This window comes from Tachypleus tridentatus, chromosome 3 (genome assembly GCF_004210375.1).
Source record: "Tachypleus tridentatus isolate NWPU-2018 chromosome 3, ASM421037v1, whole genome shotgun sequence".
Classification (NCBI taxonomy): domain Eukaryota; kingdom Metazoa; phylum Arthropoda; class Merostomata; order Xiphosura; family Limulidae; genus Tachypleus; species Tachypleus tridentatus.
Genome location: NC_134827.1, coordinates 97560169 through 97584721, shown reverse-complemented (window position 1 = coordinate 97584721; position 24553 = coordinate 97560169). Strand labels below are relative to the sequence as shown.

General features: G+C 32.2%; 1 protein-coding gene across 1 annotated transcript; it reads left to right on the top strand.

The window, feature by feature from the left end:
- The first annotated feature begins 11848 nt into the window (after window positions 1-11848).
- Window positions 11849-21082, top strand: LOC143247549 (cytochrome P450 3A8-like). The gene is made up of 9 exons (XM_076495824.1): window positions 11849-11977; window positions 15289-15526; window positions 17016-17158; window positions 18076-18208; window positions 19005-19089; window positions 19338-19446; window positions 19683-19771; window positions 20151-20291; window positions 20434-21082. The coding sequence occupies exons 1-9, from the start codon at window positions 11969-11971 to the stop codon at window positions 20612-20614; spliced, it is 1128 nt and encodes a 375-aa protein (XP_076351939.1). The 5' UTR covers window positions 11849-11968; the 3' UTR covers window positions 20615-21082.
- The last annotated feature ends 3471 nt before the right edge of the window (window positions 21083-24553 follow it).

Here is a 24553-nt window from a genome sequence, read left to right as displayed (position 1 = left end):
AGGAGAAATACCTGGAGCACCAAAATAATATAAAAACAGATGTTTAAAAGAACAAAATATTCGTACATAGAAACTTAGTACGTAACAAAAGTAAACAGACAAGACAAGAGAGAAAGGTCGCAGGTTATGTGAATGAGAAAAAATATCAAGAGAAAAATTAAACAAAGAGAGAATCTAAAAGAGAGAGAGAAAACCAAGAAAGAGGGATTTGGGTTTAAAAGAGAACGTAGTTCTTAAATAATAATTAAAAATAATGAATATAATTAAAGATCAGTAAAACTATTGTAGATGTGTGGAAGGATTATAATGATATGAATAATTATTGCTGTATTAAAATAGCCTAACAGTTGGCGGTGTGTGGTGATGACTAGCTGTATTCCTCCAAGTCTTAAACTGCTAAATTAGGGACGGCTAACGCAAATAACACTCATTTAGCTTTGCGCAAAATTGAAAAACCGGACAAACAAACAATATTTGGGCAGGGTCCCAGAAAGTGTTCTCTTTCAAGATCAAATGACACCAAAATAAAAGAAACAAATATTTTTATTTCTTACATTTGAAGTTCATATGTAACGTCATGCTGTGTTTTCACCTACAGAGAGCATAATTATTCTCGTGGTTCATGGTACGTGCATGTTTTACTGACTTCACGACAGTACGAATAGCAAAGTTAAGTAGCCCTTGGAAATGTTGATAAACATCCGCATGAGCAATGCTTGTACAGTGATGTTGAGAAAACCCGCTTGTAGAAAAATATATATGCAAAAACGGCTCGTTTTTACATATATAATGCTAGTACAGAGCCATCTGTTGTCACAAACATAACGTGATGACCCCCAACCAGATAAAACGAATTAAAACGAGGTAAATGTATGGAAACCTAAAATTCAATGTGTTTAACTCTTTTAAATTGCACGGTAAAATCGACTAGAAATGTGTAATTTCGGTTGAAATAAAAGTTGGGTTAAACATGATCTTCATGACCTTTCTGGTTAGTTCCAACGAGCTATAACCAATAGAAGTGACTTTAGTTATTCACACAGAACTGAGCAACTAAGTTGGTTTCAAATAACTTAATAATTCTTCAGTACATCTATCTTACAATATCTTTAGAATTTGTAAGAGCAGCTGACGTCGTCATATTTAAAGTCATGAAATGTTAGGTCCTTAATTTACCCATCCTATGTCATATTACAAATATACCTATATTGTTTAAAATAATCCATTGAAAGAATAAATTTTAAGTTAAGACCTTTCTAGAATTTTTTATTTAAGGATCATAAGAGACAAATAACTTGGGTAGAAAAATTAAGACTTTAATATTAACTGGAGTCATAACAAAGTGTAAATAATTGAGGTCTCACTGTATACATGACTTGTGACCAATTATCTTGTTCAAAGTTGGTGACGTCACAAAAAATTGACAACACAATTATGAGCACTTTTAAAACGACTTTTAATTATAATGTTACAGAAGTAAAGGCTTTTAAGTAAACCAGTTTTAATCAATTGTATTTATTTCGAAACGCACGTCAATGTGTATAGCTGGAAACAGTTCTTATCTATACAAATTAAAATATATTCTCGGATACGAAGATAACCTCATGAAACTAGATGTACTTCCTCATGGTTACTTAGGAACAGCGTTCCTTTTAAGATTAAATAACACCAAAATCAAGAGTAAGAAATATGTTTATGTCTTACTTTGAAGTTATTAACCTATTTCATGCTGGTTTTTTTTAGCTTACAGAATGCATAATTCTTCTCTGACGTCACAAAAGTATGAATAATAATGCTGATGTGCTTTATAAATTTTGTTTCCACACAGCCACCTGTTGCCACAAACAGAACGTGATGATCCCCAATGAGGTAAGTCGAATTAGAACAAAGTAAATGTAGGGAAACTTACAATTCAATATGCTTAAAAGTCTCTTTAAAATTGTACCACAAAATACACTAGAAATGTATAATTCAGTTGAAATAAAAGTTGAGTTAAAATGTGAATTTTCTGGTTAGTTCCAACGTGTTATTACCTAAACTAAGACTTTACTTATTCAGACACTATTAAGCAGCAATATATCTATTATTCAGTATATCTACATTACAAAACATTTAGAACTTGTAAGAACAATGTGTCCATGCCATAGCATTTTTTACCTGATGGCTATAAGAGACAAAAGACTAGAGTAAAAAAATTAAAAGATTCATATTAACTGAAGTCACAAGGATTATAAAAATAAGATTGAAGAAAGCATACTGGCAAAATTGAATATTTACAATAGATTAAATGTAGAAAGACATAATCATGCAAAGAAAGATAATAGCAACGACACATTTAACGAGCAATACATTTAAATCAGGAAATAAAACTTCTGGAGAATAAAGATAAAATCAGACACATTTATTTTTTGCAGCTACTTAAGAATTAACCTAAAATATCGGTTATTTTGAAATATTCCATAGGAGAACCTATTTAATAAACGTGTGTTACCACTACTGCTCTACTGCCGATAATGGGAAGAGAACATAAGAGACATATCAGACACTTGAAATGTTCATATTATTAAAAAACGAACAAGTTATTCATAATGTTCTTCCTTTAAAGAAGGATCGATTTTAATAATATTAAACACTTTCCAAGTTGAGAACCCTAACGTATGAAGTATTATTAGCTGTCTTATCCAATAGGTTTGAAGTCACAAACTTCAAAGAATTATTCAAAGAAATGTCCACGAACAAAGCGAGGAGGAAATAGTCCTAATCCAAGGTGTCTGACATATTTGAAATGCTTGACCAATTATTGTACCTCGTGAAGAAGAGGTCTGATATTTACATATGTAGTATTTATAATAAGTTAAACAATTTACAAAATGAAGTGTTGTAAATAGAATCGAATCAAAATGCATATCTATTTTCCACGTCAAGTATTTAGAGTAGATAAAGTACAAAAGTCTCAGCGTTACAAAGATCACATCAACATTATTCACTTTATTTTAGTTGTATAATAACATTTCTCTTTAACAATACACAAACTAACAACCACACTTTCATTCAATTCCTGATTAATGTCATATTCCCTTTATGAATGGCATCTAGCTACCAGACTAAGAAAATATGTTTGGGATGTCTGAACGTTGAAAATAGTTCTAGTTCCGGCTAGAGAGAGTTCTTTGATTCTGATGGAAGTTTGACTGAATTACAAACACAGTGAAATCTGCTGCCTTTTCTCCATACATCTCGCATGAATCGAAGTTTTCTTCACTTTGGACTATTTTTACTAATTTGTTTCAATAATGAATTTAAGGACTTTTTTCATGATCGGTTTCATTTGAAGTAACAATGACCATGTGGTCATTTTAAAATGTTTCCACAAACAAAGACCAAGTAAGTATATTATATAGATATTTCAGATCAAACAGACGTATACGTATCCAAGTTTATCTGTGTCAATGGCTAAATTGCATAATCCATAAGATTCTTTAAAATACGCTCAAACCAGAGTCACTAACCATGAAACTTTCGCTTTTAGAAATAAGAGCAAATCTTATTTACCAAGACAATATTTTCTTTTCTAAATAATTTAAAGTATAATTTGATAAACTTATGACGATATGATCGGGAAATAGTGAAAATCGTTTATTTATTTCTTTTTCTCATAAACTTGAGAATTGATTATTTTTTATGTTATTCATATTTTTAACAAATCATTGTTATTATTATTTCTTGTAATTTCATTAATTGAGAAAAAAATTAAACACGATTTTTGTATTATTTCAGGTTTAGTTTCAAAAACAGGTGTTCAAAACTTATAAATGTTAATCTTAGTACATTGCACTTATTCCAAAATATGTAAACTCAGTGTAAGTGTGTTAAACATAAAAATAACAACAAAAATTCAAGACTTCATTGTGTTTCGTTTATGACCAAGTAGAATTTCGAATCGTCCTTAAACTTATCCTCAGAATAATAAACTACATCGTGTTTTCAGCTAAAATAAGTAAATCAAATCCCACTATTCGTTGGTAAAAGAGTAGCCTAAGAATTGACGGTGGGTGGTGATGACTACTTGCCATCCCTCTCGCCTTACACTGCTAAATTAGGGACGGCTAGCGCAGATATCCCTCGTGTAGGCTGTCACGCCAAACATTCTCGCCCTCCCAGCCGTGGTGGCGTTAGAATGTGACGGTTAATCCCACTATTCGTTGGTAAAAGAATAGCTTAAGAGTTGGCGGTTGGTGGTGCTGACTAGCTGCCTTCCCTCTAGCCTTACAATGCTAAATTAGGGACGGCTAGCATAGATAGCCGTCGAGTAACTTTGTGCGAAATTCAAAAAACAAAAACAAAACAAACCCTCGTGTAGGTTTGCGCGAAATTCAAAAACAAATAAATTATCATAGAAGTTCGTTTTCACCACACTATTCTCGTTAGTATTTTTTTACTTTGCTAATTTTTCGTACTTATTTGTTGTATTGAGAGCAGACAGCACAATTACGGGATTTTCCCTCCCTTATCCTCTCGAAATTTCAGGGAAGATAAATAATATTTTTCTTTTTTATTCTTTTGCTTTAACCACCCACCACGAGTATTGAAATCCGGTTTCTAGCGTTGTAAGTTCGCAGACATACAGCTGTGCCCTTGGGGGCGGTTATAGCAAAAGAATAAAGAAGGTATACTTCTGTGTCATTTGGAGACATCCACGCTTCTTGTGCTACGTACAACGCTAAAATGAGGGGTTCGATTCCCCTCGGTGGGCTCAGCAGATAACCCGTTGTGGCTTTCCTATAAGAAAACACACATAAACACACAATCTTGTGCTAGGCTGCTAAGCTCTCGAATCACTGACGGAGTTTTGTCACCTTATCGCTTCAAATCACTTTTCGCAGCCACAATTATGTCCAAAACTTTCAGTTTAAATTAATAAAAACCGGATTGGGCAAGTTTTTTTAAACACAAAATTGTTCCCCACTGGCTGGTGAGAAACCTGTTAAAGTAAATTCGTTCTGATAGAAACACTATAAATTCTTTATTTACATATCTTAAGAAAACATTCACACAAATTGTGGTGCAGTATAATAGCTCAGTTTGAGCACTACAGAAATAGTTGATGCAGTTAATATTAAAAACAAACTACGTTTCACAGTCAACTGCTATAATGACAAATCCAAAGAAGGAACTCTGGTACAAGTTACTGTTGTAACAATAGAGAAAAATAAACTCTGCTCAACATACTTCTGCAGTAAGTTCATCAGCATTTCCAAGGCTCATTAGCATTGCTATTCGTACTGTTTTGACGTCAGAGAAGAATTATGCACTCTCTAAGGTAAAAAAAAAAAACCCACAAAAACAGCATGAAATGGCTTAATAATTTCAAACTAAGGCATATACATATTTGTTACTTTTAATTTTGGTGTTATTTAACCTGAGAGACCATCAGAAAGTACATCTCGTTTAATGAGGTTTTCTAAAAGTACTTATAGGCGTGTTGTCAATTTTTGTGACCTCACCAATTTTGAATAAGATAATTGGTCACAAGTCATGTATACAGTGAGATCGGAATCATTTACATTTTGTTATGACTCAAGTTAATATGAAATATTTACTTTTTCTACCCTAGTTATTTGTCTCTTATGATCCTTAAATAAAAAATTCTAGAAAGTTCTTTGCTTAAAATTTATTCTTTCAATGAATTATTTTAAACAATATAGGTATATTTGTAATATGACATAGGATGGGTAAATTAAGGACCTAAATTTCATGACTTTAAATATGACGACGTCAGCTGCTCTTACAAGTTCTAAAGATGTTGTAAGATAGATGTACTGAAGAATTATTAAGTTATTTGAAACCAACGTAGTTGCTCAGTTCTGTGTGAATAACTAAAGTCACTTCTATTGGTTATAGCTCGTTGGAACTAACCAGAAAGGTCATGAAGATCATATTTTAACCCAACTTTTATTTCAACTGAAATTACACATTACTAGTTGATTTTGCCGTTCAACTTACAAGAGTTAGGTACATTGAATTGTAAGGTTTCATACATTTACCTCGTTTTAATTCGTCCTATCTGGTTGGGGGTCATCACGTTATGTTTGTGACAACAGATGGCTGTATTCAAGCATTATATATGTAAAAACGAGCCGTTTTTGCATATATATTTCTCTACAAGCGGGTTTTCTCGACATCACTGTACAAGCATTGCTCATGCGGATGTTTATCAACATTTCCAAGGGCACTTAACTTTGCTATTCGTACTATCGTGAAGTCAGTAAAACATGCACGTACCATGAACCACGAGAATAATTATGCTCTCTGTAGGCGAAAACACAGCATGACGTTACATATGAACTTCAAATGTAAGAAATAAAAATATTTGTTTCTTTTATTTTGGTGTCATTTGATCTTCGAAGAGAACACTTTCTGGGACCCTTCCCAAATATTGTTTGTTTTTCCGGTTTTTCAATTTTGCGCAAAGCTAAACGAGTGTTATTTGCGTTAGCCGTTCCTAATTTAGAAGTTTAAGACTTGGAAGAATAGAGCTAGTCCTCATCACACACCGCCAACTGTTAGGCTAATTTTTAATATAGCAATATTTATTCATATCATTATAATCCTTCCACACATCAAAATAGTTTTACTGATCTTTAATTATATTCATTATTTTTAATTATTATTTAAGAACTACGTTCTCTTTTAAACCCAAATTCCTCTTTCTTGGTTTTCTCTTTCTCTTTTAGGTTCTCTCTTTTAAAATTTTTCTATTAAAATTTTTTCTCATTCACATAATCTGCGACCTTTCTCTCTTGTCTTGTCTGTTTATTATTGTTACGAACTAAGTTTCTATGTACGAATATTTTGTTCTTTTAAACATCTGTTTTTATATTATTTTGGTGCTCCAGGTCTTTCTCCTTATTCTCTCCATTGTTTCATATCGATGCACTAATTGTTATATTGAACTGTAGTCTAAAGTGAAACTTATCTTCACAAAATGTTTACACTTCTGACACCACTAATACAACATTGGGTGTGTTCTACTGGGTTAATGAAACTATTGTGAATTACGGTACACTAATAATAATGAATTAATTTATTTTTTCAATAACATTTGCTGTATTCTAGGTGTAGCAGCTGTCGCTGTAACTCACTGATTAACACTGAACTCAATGAATCATAAACTCAACAATTCTTTCAATCTACACAGTATAGTAATGTTCTGAAAGTTACGTCTTCATTCATAAAAATAACCTTACAAAATTAACAACATGACCCAGGTTTGTCCTGTTATAAAGTAGTACAACTGAATTAAGTCAAAGTTTTAGAATGAGAAAACAAAGATACTTCAGGTGAAAGTGTATCAAGTTAAAGTCGGATGATAAATGAATAAATTATAGAAAAGTAAAGACAAAGGTGAGTAACGTAATTGGCTTATAGTGATAGGTAAAATGTAATACATAACAAAACAAGCAAATGTACAATGAATAAAAGAAACGATAATTAATACCTAGAGTTAATTTGAATACCTGTGTATTAAATACGCTCGATACATTCACGACTGTATGTGTATATGATATCAACACATGCACGTTTGTAAAGAAAGACAAACGAAACATACAACTTAGAAAATTACAAAAAACACTCTAACCGCCAGGTGTCGCAGTCACACATTATAAAAATATAGTGAAAAAACTACACCAAATAATAACCAGTAAAGATGATGTTGTTTGTTGTTACTGTTCTGTTGTCATTGGTGGTGACGTGGTTCAGGTAGGTGGTTTTACAGACAAGTAGATAGAAACTGTTTTGTTAACAAAACAAATCAACGAGATGACATACAGGAAAAAAATAACCTAATTAGTGTTTAAGTAGTAATTAATACGTAGTGAGTTGAGTGAAACAGATAGATCAATGAAGAATCAGTGTTTTCCTGGTTTGTATTACATATATTTTGCAACAAGTGTAAAAACGTATTTAGAATGTGAAACTTGAAGGGTTTTAATTCTGAAACTTGAAATAGAAAAATGAAATCTAAATGTATCGATCTTTAATTTTCTATTTAAACTTAGAAATATTAAAACATATTTTGAATGTTAAACTTGAAAGGCTCTAACTTATCATATTTAAACATGACGTATTATTTTATCCTCACAGAGTTTTTATGAATTCATTACTGACACGTTATTGTAACTTTAGTTAAAATGAAAGTGTAAATTTTTCTACCCTACTTATTTGTCTCTTATGGTCCTCAAATAAAAAAAATTCTAGAAAAGTCTATGCTTAAGATTTATCCTTTCAGTGGATTATTTCAAATAATATACGTATATTTGTAAAATGACATGGGATGGGTACATTAAAAACCTCATTTACTGACAGTAAATCTGTTAACGTTAGCTACTATTACAACGTGCATATGTTTTGTAAATTAGATACACCGTACAATTCTTCAGATGTTTGAAACCAGCGTAGTTGCTAAATTCTGTCTCAATAACTAAAGTCACTTCTATAGGTAATAGCTCTTTGGAACTAATCAGAAAGGTCATGAAGATCATATTTTAACCCAACTTTTATTTCAACTGAAAGTATACATTTCTAGTTGAATTTGCCGTACAATTTAAAAGAGTTCAACACATTGAATTGAAGGTTTCCATACATTTATCTTGTTTTAATTTAACTTATCCGGTTAGGGATCATCACGTTATGTTTGTGGCAACAGATGAGCTGACTATGTACAAGCATTCCTCATGCGAAAGTTTATCAACATTTCCAAGTTCCCCTTAACTTTGCTATTCGTACTGTCGTGACGTCAGTGAAATGTGTACGTACCATGAATCACGATAATAATTATGTTCTCTATAGGCTATAACACAGCAGGACGGGACATATAAACTTTAAAAGTAAGAAATAAAAATATGTTTCTTTTATTTTGGTTTTATTTCAACCTCAAGGAGTTACTTTCGGAGACTCTGCCGAAGTAAATCTAGGTTCATGAGGAAGGATTTCGTAACTTTAACAAACCATGAAGAATCGGTATTAGGATTAGACTTTGGCATTCCAGGACCAAAACCAAACTTTTTTTTTGGAAACTTGAGAAAATTTCAAACCAAGATTTCGAAAAAATTTTATTTGAATTCCAATATTTCAAACAAAATTCGAGAAAATCTATTTTTATAAGTTTAAATGAAGTTTCTTGGAAGTTCAAAAATTTTTCAAAAATCAACGAATTGGGAGTTTTGAGCTATCACATCAACATGTTTGGTTTCAGTTTTGTTTAAATATGAAATACAACAACTAAACCATTTTTACGACATATAAATTTTTCTTCTCAAGGTCTAAGTTTACAGAATAAGGATATTGGGATTTCAAATTTTTTAAACCAAGTAAAATATTCTAAAAATGTAAAATGAAAGGGAAAAAAATAAGATAAAATAAGATTAATTTCGATAGAAACATTATATATAAATAGTTTAAATTTTATTTGTAAATAAAAAACACTACCAATCCATATCAATGCAAACATTTCCAGAAATTTATTGAAATAGTAAAACAGAAGCACTGAACAAACAACTGCTGCAGTTAACAGTAAAAATAATTCACCATCAACTGCTGTAGCAGCAGATCATATGAAACATCTCTGCACTAATTGATGCTACAATAAGACCATGAAAAGCAATACATCTTTACTTTAATAACACTATGTATTACAATCTTACAAAACTGCTCACTATTGTTATTGTTATGTACTCAACATTTATACTTAAGATGGTTTGATTAACTTTGTTTAACTCTAAGATTCATTGTTAAATATGTACAGTAAATATTTTAATAATGAAACTTTACATAAGTGGTCAATAAGCTGTCAACATTTTATCTGTACTATAGGCTAAATAATTCTCAGTTTATTGGTTAGGGCTCAGTAATTCTCAAAAGTTGATCAACTTTATCGTAACTATTTTCGATGGATTACAGCTTTGGTTAAATTTTTACTTTATTTTCAACATAGATAATTAATGTGTATATTTTTCTCTCTATTAAAGGGTGCTATTAAATGTCATGAAGAATGGATCAAAAAGTATGGAAAGATTTGTGGGTAAGTTGTTTTACATCTTTCAGAAAATGACCAAATAGTTTATTTGTTAACGTGATTTTTGATACATCTAATAGGTGGCGTCACCTACAAAACAAAGGTAGAAACTCTTCCCTCACTTCACTCTGTTGTTGCTGGATTACATCAAACACAAATATTAAAGACAGTTTTATATTTATCTCTAATTCTTCATGGAAAGTACCAAATACAAAACCGGACATGAATTTATTTGTTCTAATTTATTGTTTTACAAACATAATTAAAATAATGAAAGAAAAGTAACGTAAAACTATTTCTTCTAACTGTGCAACTAATAAATCAATCAAATGTAATATAACATTGTTCTAGATAGATAAAGATAATATATAACGTATTAATATACATTTCTATATTATTACCAGATTTCCTTTAACACTTCACTATTAAATCATGTCTTTCACAAATGTATTTTACACTTTATTTTCCATTCTGTCACATTAGACATTTTTTACATTTTTGTTAAAATAGTGAAATTCGCAGTATAAAACAATTTAATAAACGTTTTTCTTTCACGTATCTGTTACTGAATATTTTAATATTTATTTCCTAGATTCTACTTCGGACGATTACCTATAGTTATTGTAGCGGATTTGGACCTTTTGCGACAAATTCAAATTAAGGATTTCAAAAGATTACGGGCCGACCGGTAAGAAAGCGCCACCTACAAAATACTTTGAAAATCACAAGTTTAATTAACCAAACAATGCCACACACGGAATATTTCAAACAACCAGAATGCTTTAAAGTAGGTAATCTAAAATAAGGAAAGAATGTGTGAATAATTAAATCATAACACTAAAATAAGTGACATTTCTCATCCATAAATAGTTTAGAATATACCTGCTGTATGGTATTGTCATGCGTACTGTTTTCTCAATTTTCGTACAAGTATTTTGCATGTGAATGTGATACCAATGTAATGATAAAAACATAAATACGCAGTAGAATAGTAATAGGTGTGGGACACAAACCTGTTTAAAATAGTTACTACAGTCGTACATCTGATATAAAGAGTAAAAGTAAAAATATGTAGAAGCTATGATTTTTTTCTCTCACCAATACATCTTTAACCATTCCGTTAAGCCTGAGGGCTAAGCGTTATGTCTGAGGGCTTATAACGATAAAAATAAGTTTTGATACTCGCGGTTGATAGGATACAGATAGTCCACTGTGAAGCTTTACTCAAAAAACAATAATTTTAATCTAGTAATTACTGATTATTAATGGCCCGGTATGGCCAAGTGTGTTAAGATATTCGACGCCTCATCTGAGGGTCACGAGTTTGAATTCCCGTCACATCAAACATGCTCGCCCTTTTAGCCGTAGGGGTGTTATAATGTGACCACCAATCCCACTATTCGTTAGTAAAAAAGTAGCCCAAGAGTTGGCGGTGGGTGGTGATGACTAGCTGCTTTCCCTCTAGTCTTACACTGCTAAATTAGGGACGGCTAGCACAGATAGCCCTCGAGTAGCTTTGTGCGAAATTCAAAAACAAACATTTTATTGGTACGAATACCTTTAAAAATAATCCATCAGACTGTTTATTAATTGATCTTTTAGCCTAATTGTTACTTGTTTTTAAATATTATAATTGAAATACAAATATTGTCGGTAGTGTATCTTTCAGCAACATTTCATAATGGTTTTTTTTTTATCTTGGCACAGAGGTTTACCCTAAACTAAGGTATTTTTATCTCAGCCAATGCTTAGACATCTTTCTTATCATCATAGATGTTAATCCCTGGAGGTTCGCAGTGATTTAAAGAGTTTAAATCACACCTGATTTTCATTCGTGAAAAACACTGGAAGGAAGTTCGTAGTCTCCTAACTCCAACCTTTAGTTCCAGTAAGATGAAACAGGTAAGTATTGTATTTATTCTACAACTTAAACATTGTTTCAATGTAGTCTGATAACAGTAACTATCGTCAGACACTTCTCACATAAATCTACGTTATCATCTTTTATACATTTAAAAGCTGCTGCAGAGATCACACAATGTCTTTTCATCACCAAAACCTCAGGTGCCGCTCTTGTAGAAAATATAAAATATATGTATCTCTGTCTTTCTGTATATTAATATATCTACCTGTACTGTCTGTTCGTTTATTTTTTCCATTTCTGCATTTTCTTCACTCTCTCCTCTGTTTAAACATGTTTCTGTCTTTCAGTACATTCATCTCAGTACATTCATCTGTCTATTTGTTTATTTTCTCCATTTCTGTATTTTCTTCTCTCTCTCCTCTGTATAAATCTGTTTCTGTTTTTCAGTACATTCATCTGTTTATTCGTTTATTTTTTCCATTTCTGTATTTTCTTCTCTCTCTCTCTGTTTAAATATGTTTCTGTCTTTCAGTACAATAATCTGTTTATTCGTTTATTTTTTTTCCATTTCTGTATTTTCTTCTCTCTCTCCTCTGTATAAATATGTTTCTGTCTTTCAGTACATTCATCTCTTTATTCGTTTATTTTTTCCATTTCTGTATTTTCTTCTCTCTCTCCTCTGTATAAATATGTTTCTGTCTTTCAGTACATTCATCTGTTTATTCGCTTATTTTTTTTCATTTCTGTATTTTCTTCTCTCTCTCCTCTGTATAAATCTGTTTCTGTCTTTCAGTACATTCATCTCTCTATTCGTTTATTTTTTCCATTTCTGTATTTTTTCTCTCTCTCCTCTGTATAAATATGTTTCTGTCTTTCAGTACATTCATCTGTCTATTCGTTTATTTTTTACATTTCTGTATTTTCTTCTCTCTCTCCTCTGTATAAATATGTTTCTGTCTTTCAGTACATTCATCTGTTTTTTCGCTTATTTTTCTCCATTTCTGTATTTTCTTCTCTCTCTCCTCTGTAAAAATATGTTTTTGTCTTTCAGTACATTCATGTGTTTATTCGTTTATTTTTTCCATTTCTGTATTTTCTTCTCTCTCTCCTCTGTGTAAATATGTTTCTGTCTTTCAGTACATTCATCTGTCTTGTCTGTACTGTCTATTTATCTACTACATCTATAGATAGTTGAAGAAAGAAGAAAATTCTACTGTTTTAATTCTCAAATTTCAGATTTTTACAAACGTTTTGTTTCAATTACTTATCTGATAAAGAACTAAAAATCATGAAGTTTTTATAAATCATTTTATTATTTTCTCTCTTCAACTTGACTTTAAATTAAATGACAGTTAATTAAAAGTAATTAAATGTTATTATTACGTAATAAAGATTAAATAACGTTGTTGTTTTGAATTAGGCACAAAGCTACACAACGGGCTATCTTTGCTCTGCCCACCATAGGTATCGAAACCCGCTTTTAAATCCGCAGACATACCACTGAGCCACTGAGGGTCAACATTGTTAAACAACATTTAAATTAGTAATAATACTTACATACAGGTTAAGTCCTCCACTGGTACAGTGGTAAATACTTGTATTTAAAACACTAAAATCAGGAGTTCAATTCCTTTTGGTGGACCCAGCAGATAGCCCAATGTGGCTTTGCCATAAGAAAATACGCACATACAATTTAGCTACTACAGTAATTATTATTAATTCTCCTGTATACCAGTACAAATATTGTTAAAATAATAACTATAAACAGTCATTATAATTATAATTTTTTATACACATACGTTTTATGATGTTTGTACCAGTGCCTAATAATACGTAAATTATCAAACATGTTATAACAAACCTTTATTAACATTAGAATCTATGCCACATTACGTGTAATTTTCAAGGGTAATAATAAGAAAGAACTACAGGGATGATTTATAAGTTTTGCCACAAACTCAGATCCACTTCACGTGTAAGCATATGGGATAAGACCCGGCATGGCCAGGTGAGTTAAGGCGCTCGACTCGTAATCTGAGGGTCCCGGGTTGGAATCCCCGTCGCACCAAACATACTTGCTCTTTCAGCCGTGGGAGCGTTATAATGTTACGGTCAATCCCATTATTCGTTGGTAAAAGAGTAGCCCAAGAGTTGGCGATGGGTGGTGATGACTAGCTGCCTTCTTTCTAGTCTTACGCTGCTAAATTAAAAATGGCTAGGACAGATAGCCCTCGTGTTGCTTTGCGCGAAATTCAAAATCAAAGAAACAAACATGTGGGATATCACAATTTGTCGGTCAATCCCACTATTCGTCGGTAAAACAATAGCCCAAGAGTTGGCGGTAGGTGGTGATAACTAGCTGCCTACCCTCTAGTCATACACTTCTAAATTATTGACGGCTAGCGCAGATAGCCCTAAAGTAGCTTTGTGCGAAGTTAAAAAACAATCACAATTTGCACTCGAAGTAAAACTTTAATGGGAATAATCTAATAAGTATTATGGAAGAAAAATACACTGGAGTTGAGGCTTTTTATAAAGTCATTCAAGCTATGTGTTGTTGCTAGTGGCAGAACAAATAGGAATTTAATTTGTATCTATAGAAATATTAAACAGAAAGTTTAAAGAAGTTATAGTGTCATTGTATAGAGATTTATTAAACCGTATTTGGCTGTGTTTAGTTTTGGGCTCCTTACCATAGAAAGGACATTGAAATGACGGAATATGATCAGAGGACAGAGAAAGGATACTAGGACAGTATCTGTGACAGAAAAGTTGTCATACGAGGTTAAGCTTTCTAAAATTGGTTTCTTTTTAAACAACCAGATAAAAGAGAAGGGATCTAACTGGAATGTTCAAGATTGTTAAGGGAATTTATGGTGTTAATACCTCATTGTTCATCGTATTTAATGGTGGAACTGGTAAGATTAGATGGCACAAGTATAGATTTTAGTTGAGTGTGGGTCATCTAAGACCTTTAATTTAGAACAGGTTGCCTTCAGATCTTTTATAATAAGTTACTTTGAGGGAAAGTTTGATGACTATTTGAATCTAAGTGATATTATTGAGTTTTTCAATGTTTAGTTTAATTTAATGGATCAAATGGGCCATTGCTGCCTTTTTTGATGTTATGTTACATAATTTAAGTTTACTATTACTTTGTCCAACTAAAAATCAAATTCAAGCTGTAAGTTAACACGTAATCAACGTACTCCAATTTTGATTTTATATATATATGAATTTTATCACTGACATTTTTCAATAACTAGTATACTAATGACAATCCAAAGCACCTACCTGCAGATTTTTTGTATTATAATACAAACCTGTAGTAAACTAATTTCCATTCGAGGTGACACCAATCATGCAAAAAGCTGTTGATATCCTAATGGAAAAAATAGCCCCAAAAGCTCAGACAGAAGAGGATTTTGATATATACGAGATGTACCAAGGACTTACAACTGATGTCATTGGTCAAACTGCTTTTGGAGCCCAGACAAATGTCCAGCGTAATCCAAAAGATCCATTTCTGATCAATTCCAGAGCTATTTTCAACATCCAGACCTCGCAGTTTCTCATCTTTTTATCAAGTATGTTTGAATTGAATTCTCTTTGATGTTAAAAGGCACATTTCGATTTCTTTCCATTTTTAGTCTATTTTTAAGTGTTGGAAATTTTGAAAAAACAAAATTCTCTAGTATTTATGTACAGATCGTAGGGAAAGACATATTTTAAATGTGGCTTCATTGCATAACATCTTCAGTGTGTGATTTCACTATGTAAGACAAAATCAGGACGATGTACTGGCCAGTAAATTTGACTTATATGACGCACGTTCACTAAAATGTTTCAAGACTGTTTGTTTGTTTTTTGAATTTCGCGCAAAGTTACCCTAGGGCTATCTGCGTTAGCCAGATCTAATTTAACAATGTAAGATCAGAGGGAAGACAGGTGGTCATCACCGCGCTCATCGAAGTGTTGGGCAACTTTTTTAACAACGAATAATGGGAGATTGACCGTCACATTATAACGCCCCCACAGCTGAAAGGATGAGCATGTCGGTGTGATATGGATTCGAACCCTCGACCATCAGATTAGGAGTCGAGCGCCCTAATCACTTGGCCATGTCGGGCCTCGGTGCGTCAGGTATCACATTTTTTTCCTAATAAATTTACAGTTTTCTTCTTACTTTGTATTTAGTGATTACTGGGTAATATTATTTTGTATTTCGAACATTATAAATGTATTTGACTTTGTACATTCAATAAAAGTAAACATAATTTATTCTTGCGTTCGGTCTCATTCTACTAACAAGTCTAGAGACGTATTCCAAATAAGTGGATAAAATATAGTTACTCTGACTAAATGTTCCGTTTCACAGGTTAACGTCTAACATCTAGTTCTGATCTTAACTAGAAATACTTAGAATTTTGCCATATGTGCGCCAAACAATCGGTATAAATGTTAAAGTTAAACTGTTAAAAATGCTAAAAAATAAATTGATAAAGTTAAAACAACACAATGTCCAAAATTTGGATAAAAGATCTAAAAGGAATTGAAAAGGTCAATGGGAAGTTATAATATAAAAACACAAGTAAATTGGACAGTGTCACCATTGTCAATGACACTGTCCAAAGTTCGGGGTAAACCCATAAATATACACATCTGAAATGGTGTTGTTACTCACTGTCGTAATGACGTTACAACAATAAAACGTGGGCTACTTGACTTTACTGTCACTCAGGCCACACATTGGTGCATCGGTCCCAGATGAAAGAAAATGATGCATGTTAAAAAAGACACATATTAGAAAATAATAGAAATTCTTGTTGCATGGATCATTTTCTTGAGTTGAATTTCAAGATGGAACGAAGTATTGATATGTAAATGTGTATAGAGTTATATTATTTCAAAGTAGAGCAATGTAAGTCTCCACCAGACGTTTTCTATTTGAAAATACAACTAACTAAAGTTTGAAATAAGAAAACTACACCTGACTCGATGTTAAAAGTTTAATGTGGATTATCATTTTATTTAAACGCTTATGGTGGTTTATTGATAAACGGCTTTGGTTTTCAGTATGTTTTCCTGAGTTTCTTAGCATCGTTGGTACAATACGAAAACTGGTGGACTTCATATGGCATCAGATATTCTCAACCCCAGGAAGATCTATAGTCGAAGGAATTACGAAAGTGATAAAGGAAAGACGAAGAAATCCAGAGGTAATATTTCTTCAGTGTTTCATCATATCGGTAATAACTCTTGTCGTCACTCAGTTTTCAGAAAGTCCGTTCCAAATTATCCCGTGAAATAGCCACTAATAATTTTATCTCTGGAGTAATGTCTTTAAAAAAGGTGTTGTTTACATCAATATCTGAAGCCACATTCGTTGCAAGTGATAAGATTGGAGTTTTATAAAGTAACTCTGAGAATCGCAATTGGAAGTTTTAACCTGATGGCAGGTTATGTGCACATAGATTAAATGGCTTAAATGGGTTAAAATTCAGGTATAGCTGTCTATAATTAGCAGCATCCGTTATCACATAATAATCAGCATAATCATGCGGTCATAGCTTTTGACTTCTAATCTGAGAGTCGCCCTTTCAACCGTGGGGGTGTTATAATGTGATGGTCAATCTCACTATTCATTGATAAAAGAGTAGCCCAAGAGTTGGCGGTGGGTGGTGATGACTAGCTGTTTCTAGTCTTAAATAACGAAATTAAAGGCAGATAGCCCTCGTGTAGCTTTGCGCGAAATTCAAAACAAACACGCAAACCGTCATCAGAAGAACATTGTCTGGTGTTAAGCAGCATCAGTTGGAACTTTCGATCCGCAGCCCAAGATGCTAATCACCAGGCAACTCAAAACTAAAACAGGTTTTCTAAACCGTTAATGCTTCTTCTTCCTTTTAATTCGATAAAATAATGACCTTAAGGATTTACACACTTTATGACATCTTATTAAAGCAGGATATCTAAAGATGAATTCGACTATTTTTGTAACTTCCCAAACACCAATATGGTTTGATTTTGTTTGAAAAGTCAGTTGTACTCCTCTGAACAACATCGAAATTTTACTGTAAATTATTTTATTGGTTAATCATTATATGTAAGTTTGGTATTTTCTCCTATTTTTTAGCTTCGAAGAGCTGATCTTCTTCAGATGATGTTGGATGCTCAAATGGCTGAAGAAGACATTGAAAATGCCACTGCTAAACACCTGACAGCTGGTGAAGACGAGCCAATAAAAGGTGCTTTCAATGGTGAAAAAGGTGACCTTAGGTCTAATATACTTTCATTAATGAAAAACAACTTCAACATTACAATTTATTTAGTATAGAAATTGTCTTTAAAATACAAAATAAATTTTGATATACACAAATCTTGCAATTCCTCAATTTAAATAAGTTCTTACAATAATAATTACTATTCAAATTATTACTTAATATAAATACTGTTTCAACTATTATTATACTGAACGTTTATTAGCATACCTTTATACATTATTCGCTTCTTTCACTCATACATTGTCATGAGTATACCTCGTTTTCTTGTTATAAAACATCTTATGTATGCATGGGTTTGTGAAAAAATGAATCCTCGTGCAATGAATACTAAACCACAAGGAAATGTATGATGTAACAGAGTCTGCATGCAGTCAAGGTGCCATCACTTCTGTGCAGATCACCTTCATTATTGGTTAAGAAGCAGACATAAACTTGCCCTGATCCTAAACCATGCTCATTGTAGATTTCGTAATATCACTGTTGTACCGTTCTTTTCTCTACCATATAACCAACTATGGTAATTTTTGTTGAACAATTCAAACGTGGATTCAGATTTAAAGAGCACGTGTTAACAGTTTGAATCTATTCACTGTTAGTCCTATAAAGCTTATTTCATCCTTTTGTTTTGCTCATTTCACCAGTGACCTTTGAGCTACCACAAGCCCACTCAAACCGTTTCATACAAATATATCTTACTGTTCTTAAGGATTTTATATCAAATTCAATTATTTGTTTGGTCAAATGTTTGTAGGTTTTTTACCTTCTGGTTGTATTTGATTAGAAAGCTCTAAAAATGGCAAGAAGCAGATGAAATTTATTACAGATGTGGAAATTAAAGCAAATTGCTTCTTATTTCTATTGGCCGGGTAAGTCATGTATTGGTATTATCGTTACTATAGACAAAACCTTATTATTTGTTTTGATAATATTTTAAAAGTGAACTGAAGCTGTGATATAAACATAACATTTTCATAGAGAATATAAGTAAAACCTACCAAGATTTTATAGATTTATTATCATTGCAGTAATACTCAGTATTTCAATGCTGTGTTTATATATGTTTTCCAATAATCATATCTACAAAATCGAAACTAAATTTAACTTATTTGAATAGCTATGAAACAACAAGTACAGCCCTCGGTTTCACAACTAATATACTAGTAAACCGACAAGATGTCCAGGAAATAATTCGTGAAGAAATAAACGATATCTTAGGCCAACATGTAAGATTTGTGTTTTATTTGTATCTGAAATATAAGTTAGAACACTCAACTACACAACACACTTCAAATTTTCAATTATACGTATCTTCAGCAGAATGTTATTCACAAGACATTTAGCAACATTATTGTAAAATCAATTCCTTTGTCATCAGAAGGTTTCTTTATGTTTAAAATGTTTAATATGAATTCCAAAGAAGGCGTTAATTATTCGATTTTTATCTTAATACTGTTTTCAGGGTGTCTTAGATTACAACACAGTAAACAAACTCCAATATTTAGACCGAGTTTTCTCAGAATCTCTGCGAATGTACCCTCCACTAATCACGTGAGTTTGTTGTTCATTTAATTTATAGTGGCGCTATCTTCCAAAAGCAGAATTTTATCACATAAATCAGTTACTGCCACATAACAGCAGCTGTTTTCATAATTAATCTAAATTATTCTGTATTGAAATTAGTGTACTCTCTTTTTAAGCTGAAAAAATAGCTTGTTTCCCAAAACAACCTGCTAGTTTACGATCTAACAAAAAAAAATTCAATACCATAGTTTTTCTGGCAACTTCTGTCTCAAAATAAGAAAGTAAATATTGTACCAGTCCAGTAAATAAATTACAACCGAGTTAGATCGGAACAGATGTCATTCCTTTATTGTGACTGTGATCTTCTTCTGTGATGATGTTAAAATAACACATATCTTTATTTCAGGTTCACCAATAGAGTTACTGATGAGGATTACCAGCTAGGTGATTTTAAAATCCCGAAAGACACTGCCATACAGGTCCCTGTTTGGCACATCCATCACGATCCAGAGATCTGGTCTGAGTCATACGAGTTTAAGCCTGAGAGGTAAACACTAAATACGTAATACATGGCAAGAACTTTTGTTATTATCACAGTTTCATTAGCAATTGTCTTGGGAAATATTTACATTTAGTTAGGAAGAAAACAGTGAACTTTTCTAACTTAAGTGTTTTATTGTGGTTTTTAGGTTTCTACCCGAAAATAAGAAGGATATCCATTCCATGGCCTATCAACCGTTTGGATCTGGACCACGAAACTGTGTTGGAATGAAAATGGCGCAATTGGAAGCTAAACTAGCTTTGGCCAGAATCTTACGCGCTTACAAACTAGTTCCTTCTGAGAAGACTGGAATCTACGTTTCAATTTGAAATATTCTGAAATAAAAGCATTGAACAAAGATAATACATTCTAATATTGTAATTTTCCTAAAATAATGTAAAACGTTAGTTATAGAGAAATGGCAAGGTAAATATAAAATAAACTAGTATTAAAAACTCCTTTTCAAGTTATATTTAGACAACATAGGACATATGTGTTACTTGTTTCTTAAATATTCTTGCTTTCAGGAAGATATCCAATATAAAGTCAAGTTCCTGACTATTGGTCCTATAAATGGAGTTCAGGTGAAAGTAGTTCCTGCCTAGTGAAGGCCTCTAGCGGAATATTTAAACGAAAATTATGTTTATTTAATCACGTTCATTTGTCAGATGAGGTTGAACACATTGATGTTATTAACTCTGCTTTCGTGGGTTATAGATCGTATTTAGTGTGTTTATTAGTTTTTGTATTGTTAAACAGGATTGTAATTATTCAACTAAAATAAACTGACGAACCGTTCTGGATATCTCTGACTGTTTCTTATTTTGACTACTTTTAAAAGGCCCGGCACAGCTAGATGGGTTGAGGTGTTCGAATCCCAGTCGCACCAAAATGCTTGCCCTTTCAGCCGTGGAGCGTTATAGTGGGACGGTCAATCCCACTATTCGTTGGTAAAAGAGTAGCCCAAGAGTTGGGTGGTGATCACTAGCTGCCTTCCCCCTAATCTTACACTGCAAAATTAGGGACGGCTAGCGCACATAGCCCTGGTGTAGCTTTGCGCGAAATTCAAACAAACAAACAAACTAGTGTTTATTAAAATTTGTTTTTTTATAGAATCTAAATGTTTTCTTTATGCCTATTGGCTAAATGATACCGCATCTAAATCTCATGAAGAGAAAACATTAGGTGTTTGAGAAGGTACACGTACTGCTCACAAAACTAAACAGAGAGCGTTAATGTCATACGTCATAACAGAATACCGTTGTTCAAGGAGTTAAACGTACAAGGTAGTTTTCTACCTTTGACAGGATACTGTGGACAAGTTTGTCGTAGAGCTACGTATGCTAATCTTAATAAGTCATGAATGAAAGGTAGCAAGAAAACGTTGTATTTCTCAACCATAATACACCTGCTACACCCACTAACAATAAACCAAAATACACCTGCTACACCCACTAAATTCGAGGTATTTCGTTCAATTCTAGAATGTTTGAGACTAGTTGGGATGCAATAGACATAACAGTGGTCTAGGCGTGATATATATATATAATTAATTAATAAAATAATTAGAGAATGTAAATCCAATCAGGAATATGAATTGCAATAATTACCAACGCTTATGTAAGTAAGGTTTACTGGTAAGATTTGATAACACAAGATACAAGATATTTCATTTTAACCGTTTATTTATATTATATTGTTACTTTATTTGAATTAACTTTACTATCATTCACAAGAACTGATAATCTTGTAAGCTGGCCTTCTTATGGTTAATGTTATTCAAACGTCTGATTTCTGTGAACATCCCGTTTACAGAGTGTAGTCTACAAGTTAATTAATATATGATTTCAACGTTACACATACTGCATAGAGACCAACAGTTGTTAAAACATGATTAAAGGTCAGTGTGATACAACTATTTCAACCGTTAGGTGTCGCTCACCTACCCATCAACAGATGTGTTTTTTTTTATTTTACTGGATTTTGCTTAAAGCTACTCTTTTTAACGCACTCCTGACCTCAAAGTACGAAACTCAGTTTTATTTATTAATTTGTGTGTTTGAGGTCAAGACCTGGGTAACTTCACGAGTTCGGCACATTAAAGCGCCATCTGATTGTCATTTCGGTAGTTGGAAATAAATGGAAAAACGGTTTGTTTTGACAGGTTGTTTTTAATTGTTTGTAGCATGGTTGCTTTAAAGTGCAGTTAATTTTGTAATAGAGTTGTTCGTTTAATCTGTTGTTCCAATAGAAGATTGTAAACCATTGTTTATTGCGATGGTTATTTGATTTTAACTGTTATTGTTGAAATAATAAGTTGTGCAAACTTCTTTGTTTAGATCTGTTTGTAAAAGGTTGATTGTTTAGAACCGATGGCTGACACTTTCTGTATTTATTTATCTTTAACTAAAAGCTTTGTAGTTTTTCTATCGCGACGAATCACATTTACCCTTTTCTTCGTCATGTTTCAGTGGTATTGGTCGCATTCTCATTTCGAATCTCTTAAAGGTTTTTAGATTTATTATTTCCTTTTGCACAAACTAAGTTTCTCAATTTGTTCCAATGTTAAAACTTTATCTCTTTCTCTTGGGGTGGGGCCAGGCATGCGACTCGTAAACTGAGGGTCACGGGTTCGCATCTCGGTCGCATTAAACATGCTCGCCATTTCAGCCATGGAGGCGCTATAACATTACGGTCAATCCCACTATTCGTTGGTAAAGGAGTGTCCCAAGAGTTGGCGTTTGGTGGTGATGACCAGCTGCCTTCCCTCTAGTTCTACACTGCTAAATTAGTGACGGCTAGCGCAGATAGCCATCGAGTAGCTTTGCGCAAAATTCAGAAACAAACAAACAATATTTAATATATCGCTCGCATGATTGGTGAGAAGACCACACCTTCCAACAAAGGTATTTCATGATTTCGTAGAATTGTTTTTTTTTGTTCATTGAAGTCTAACTACAAATATGTTATTCATGTAAAATAAAAGACTTTCATTTGATCATCTTAAATATTTTGCCATCTAGTGTGTAAAATTAAAATTACATTCAATAAAAGAAATTATCGATTGTTGTCATTTGAACTGTTTAATTCAATTTTGTGACTATATATTTGTTATTTATTTATATGTCAACTAAACAAAATTATATCTGATAAAATATCAGAACAATAACTTTGCTAAGAATCAATTAATCACATTTTGTTTCAGAAAAATGTGTAATTTCTCAATTATGACCTTTTTAAAGACAATGATTGAAAAATGATATAATCCAAATGTTCTATTAGTAAAACCGTTTTAGTTAAATCTTTTAACATCTGTATTGATCAGTCCAGAGGAACGTATGCAAAATATATTAAGTATATATGAGTGGAGGAACATAACATTGGAGTTCATTGTTATTTATGTTTATTTACTTGATGTATTCTAACAAAATAATATTAATTATAAAATACTGTCTCAAATTGTTAATGTAAATAGGATTTGGAAAATATGATTTTAACCTACTGATGATGAAAACAACATGAACTAATTAGAATTAAATGATAATGGATCAATTTCTTTAAATATTGTTTGAGAATTGTCTGAAATACAGAATATCCATCATTTGCAATACGAAATCCAAATTAAAATAAAAATTAACTTTTCTTTATCGTCTAAGATTCATCCTTTTCTCTGTTAAATACATAACTGAGAATTATTGGAAAAAGAAAAATATCACTTGTCTTTATATTAAATAATCATTATAAATTGAAGTCTATATTTGCTTTTGTGAAACAGCGCACAATTGATACTATAGAACTCCTTAATAAACAAATAAATAATTGTTAGAATGTTATTTTTCATTGTATATAGTATTTATAATACGATCTATCAATATACAAAAGTATGATTCTGTTTAAAGTAAAAACGTTCAAAATACCTCCAGGCATATTAATTTCAGGATGACTTGAACTTTCAATATCAGATGTAATATTCTACTTTGGAGTTGATTCTCGAGGACTATTTAGTTGTTCTCAAAATTCGCGTTCAGCTTTTGAAGAATTATTTTTGATAGCCATCTTTATTTTTGAAGAGATAAATTTGTAGGAAGAACTGCTAGTCACCACAACCACAGCCAGCTTTTGGGCTTCTCCTATCAACTGTTATATTTTAACGATGTAATTAACAAAATAGCACCATCATTGAAGTTCACGACGCACAAATTGCTAGGCCTATCTATAAAGGAATCAAACACAATATTTCTTAAAGCTAAGATTTTTAAATCTAGTTT

Coding starts and splice junctions, on each gene's coding strand:
- LOC143247549 (XM_076495824.1), top strand. Junction 17,159..18,075: donor AAAGACGAAGAAATCCAGAG/GTAATATTTCTT, acceptor CCTATTTTTTAG/CTTCGAAGAGCTGATCTTCT. Junction 20,292..20,433: donor TACGAGTTTAAGCCTGAGAG/GTAAACACTAAA, acceptor TGTGGTTTTTAG/GTTTCTACCCGAAAATAAGA.